The 3,553-nt window shown below is 50.2% G+C and overlaps 1 protein-coding gene across 4 annotated transcripts in view; it reads left to right on the top strand.

The window, feature by feature from the left end:
* Positions 1-3,060, top strand: part of CUNH15orf48 (chromosome unknown C15orf48 homolog) — a 3,444-nt gene extending 384 nt beyond the window's left edge. For 3 of the 4 annotated variants that reach the window (XM_023724092.1, XM_023724093.1, XM_004639030.2), the window contains 4 exons: positions 246-307; positions 507-592; positions 1,498-1,558; positions 2,543-3,060. In XM_023724092.1, coding sequence (XP_023579860.1) covers positions 272-307; positions 507-592; positions 1,498-1,558; positions 2,543-2,611 — 252 coding nt within the window. In that variant the 5' untranslated portion in view covers positions 246-271 and the 3' untranslated portion in view covers positions 2,612-3,060. Of the gene's footprint in view, positions 1-38; positions 63-245; positions 308-506; positions 593-1,497; positions 1,559-2,542 lie in introns of those variants that run through there. The other variant, XM_023724094.1, reaches the window with a different exon arrangement.
* Positions 3,061-3,553: the final 493 nt, after the last annotated feature.

Raw genomic sequence — 3,553 nt, 5'->3', positions numbered from 1 at the left:
CCCAGCACAGCCCAGCCCGGCCCCCAGGTGGGCACCCCAGCACAGCCCAGCCCGGCCCCCAGGTGGGCGGCCCAGCCCAGCCCGGCCCCCAGGTGGGCAGCCCAGCCCAGCCCGGCCCCCAGGTGGGCGCCCCAGCACAGGAGGTTCCACCCCAGGTTAGGATCTGGCCAGGTTGGAGCCCACCGGGTTGGGTCCCAGCGGCCCAAGTCCTGAGCAATATCTTGGATTTTTGCTTTTTCTTCTAGATTTGGCACTCTGCGCTGAAGTCATCATGGGTGTTTTGCAAATCCTGATGAAGAAGAAAGAGGTAAGCTTTTATTTTGTTTTATTTTTTGAAGTTAGCTTTCAAAGAGATGGGAGGTCTTGCCTAGAAGGGTTCCCTTTAGATGATGGTAGAGTTTGAAGACCCCACACGCAAGACGCGCCCCCACCCCGCGCACACGCACGGTCCTGCCTGCCCCTGCGGGCAGCTGCAGCTGCGCCTCTGAGCTCCCTCCTGTCCCCAGCTCATCCCGCTGGCGCTGTTCGTGACCATGGCGGCCTGCGGAGCCTCGTCCTTTGCCGTGTACTCCTTTCAGAAAACTGACGTGATGTGAGTGGGGCTGTCCTGCGGCGGTGGCGAGCTGGGCGGGCGTGAGGTCGGCTTCCTGTTCAGGGAGGCTAAGGTCAGCCTGTGGGCTTGGACTCAAAAGCATCCTGATGTCTGAAAGATGACTCAGTCCTGTTAGGGACACTGGCCTCTTCCTTGTGTGTAGGTGAAAACCCTTTTGCTCCCTGAAGGTCTGATACTTGTAAACTGAAGTCTAAGATTTTTATTTTTTATTTTTTTTTTTGTCTTTTTGTGACAGGGTCTCACTATGCAGTTCCAGCTGGCCTTGAGTCACTTAGTTGCCAGGCTGGTCCCAACTGAAATGATCCTCCTGCCTCAGCCTTCTGAGTGCTGGGATTACAGGTGTGGCTCACCACGCCCAGCTGCTTAAATCAAGATTTTTAAAGTTCTTAAATTATTCGAGGGATGGAGGGATGGGGTTCCCCGCAGGCTGTGCTGGCCCCACCCCTGGGGCACGCTGAGCCAGCCACTGGGTGTGGTGTGTCCAGATGTGGCACACATCTGTAATCCCAGCTCTGGGGAGGCTGGAAACAGGATCACACTACAAGTCTGAGCTGCATAGTGAGACCCTGTACCAAATACATAAATGAAAAAATAAACATTTGTAGGAAATGTGAGTCATCTGATGCTACCATTTTAATTATATTTATAAATCTCAATTTATTAGAATGCTCTTTCCTAATGTGATAGAATTGATACATCCAGCTTCCACGGTGAACCTGATTTCACCTGTGAGTGTGAGGAGACCAGACCCAGTCTCCTGGCATCTGAGGAAGCAGGGGCCCTCTGGGGAGGTTGGTTCTGTCTCTAGCACGTGTATGGACCTGCTTTGGGGTTCATTTCAATTCATGTCCTTCACCTTTTAATTGGCTTTATTTTCTTTCCAGTATTGATCGGAAAAGAAACCCAGAGCCTTGGGAAACCGTGGATCCCAACATACCTCAGAAGGTATTGCTTGGTGACAACTACGTGATGCTGAGGCCCATCCTTGCCACCCCCTCAGCCCAGTAGATGGCACCTTGCAGAGCACACTAGATGTAGCGTTCAGGACTGGCCTTGATCTAATCCAAATCCTTGCTGTGTTATTCACGGGTGATTTCAGAATCTATAGAACGGGCGTGGTAATTGCTCTACCTCAGAGGCAAAAGGGTAGAGAAAATATCAGAACATTCCACACCAGGTGTGGCCCATAATAACGCAAAGTAAACTCTAATCATTATTGAAATATGTGATCTCATTCCAATCACGGTACGTCTGTAAAGTTAATATTAGACCTTTGAGAAATGCTAGGTGCTCTTGGAGGTGTCCTATTTAAGTGAAATTCTTTAAGACCCTTTATGTCTTTAAAAACTTTGGACATTAAGAACAGGTCTGTTGGAATGAACAGGCAACCTGAACATTGGGAGGAGACTGTTTTAAAGTACAAACTCCCAGGTAGTTATTTGACCTTCAGAGGAACAGTGAGGGTCTCTGAGTGCCTGCACCCCCTAGGACCCAGGGTGCTAGAACACTCCAGATTTCTGGAAATCGGGCCCATCTGAAGGTCTGCCCCCATTCCTTGATGGTGTAGATCTTCAGCCCCATGGACCGGTGGGATGAGGAGGTCTCAGGAGCCCCTGGGTGCCAGTCCATGCAGAAGCCCCAGGGCGCAGGGAGGGTGTTGAAGCTCACAGCTCACACCCACCTTCACAATTGGACCCTGCCTGGCGGGTGGGTGAGCGGTGAGTGGTGAGTCACGTGTCGCGTCTCACCGTGGGGCTGGATGCCATAACACTTAGCCCAGGTGCTACCAGAATCAGCCCCTGCTCCCCTGCAGCACGTGCTTTTAGAGAAGGGAGAGGAGTTCTGTGACACACACGCTGCGGCCCTGCTTTTCCTAAGGGGAGGTGGAGACAGATCCTCAGTGAAGCTTTGTTTCCTCTCTCTGACCAGCTTATAACAATCAACCAGGAGTGGAAGCCGATCGAGGAGCTGCAGAAGGTCCGCAGGGCCACCCAATGACTTCCGTCTGCGATTACTCTATGAATCTAGCAGAAACACCTCTGTACAGACTAGAGTCTGGACACCAGTGTGCGGAAGTGCTTCTGCTACATTTCTAGGGTGTGTCCACTTTCTTTGGACTCTGGGAGGAGGAGTTGAAGGTAGTGTGGCAGCGGCCACAAAGTCCCAAAGTAAGTTTCTGTGTTCATTGCTGTCAGTTGAATTTTGTTTACTGAAAGTTTTCTTGAGGGCTGGGGAGTATAGCTCAGTGACATAAGTGCCTGTGTGGCAAGCACAAGGTCCTGAGTTTGATCCCCAGTACCGGAAAAAACAAACAAAAAAACCTGTTTAGGATGCCCAAATGTTTTCCTTGAAATAGGTCAAGATTTGCAAGTTAGGGCAACCCACACCCTTCTGTCCCACTCTCAGCTGGAAGCTTTTTTTTTTTTTCTCCAATAAAGATAATTCTGTTTTTAACCTCCATTGTTCCTAAAATTCATTCTTCAGTTTTAGAGAACAAGCACACCACTTGTCTCAGGTATCTTTCAGGTTGGGGATTTTCATTCCACTCTGTCATTTGGAGGTTGTCCACTAGGATCATTGGATGGAGATCCAAAATGAAATATAGAGGAAAATATTTATTAATGACTATTTTACAACTAGAAAGATATGTTAAAAAGAAGGAAAATGGTCAGAAGTGCCTCTGCAGATTTTGTTTGCATTAAGAAATAGTCCTTATCTAGATGTAAGCCCTGGAAGAACCGGGTAGCTCAGGCCCCTAGGGCATCGATACCCAGGAGCCTGGGGCCGCTCTCCCACGCCTTGGAGCCAAGGGCAGGAAAGCCTGGATCAGAGCCCTGCCCACCAGTCCTGAGTACGCAAGGCTGTTCCTGCCCAAAATGGCAGTGCGTGGGGGCCTTCAGATAGACCCTATGTGGAGTATCTCTGGCTGCCTATGACAGC

Source organism: Octodon degus, unplaced genomic scaffold (assembly GCF_000260255.1).
Source record: "Octodon degus isolate 3935 unplaced genomic scaffold, OctDeg1.0 scaffold00105, whole genome shotgun sequence".
NCBI classification, from domain to species: domain Eukaryota; kingdom Metazoa; phylum Chordata; class Mammalia; order Rodentia; family Octodontidae; genus Octodon; species Octodon degus.
Note: the sequence above shows the minus strand (reverse complement) of the source record. Positions and strands in the feature narration are given on the sequence as shown.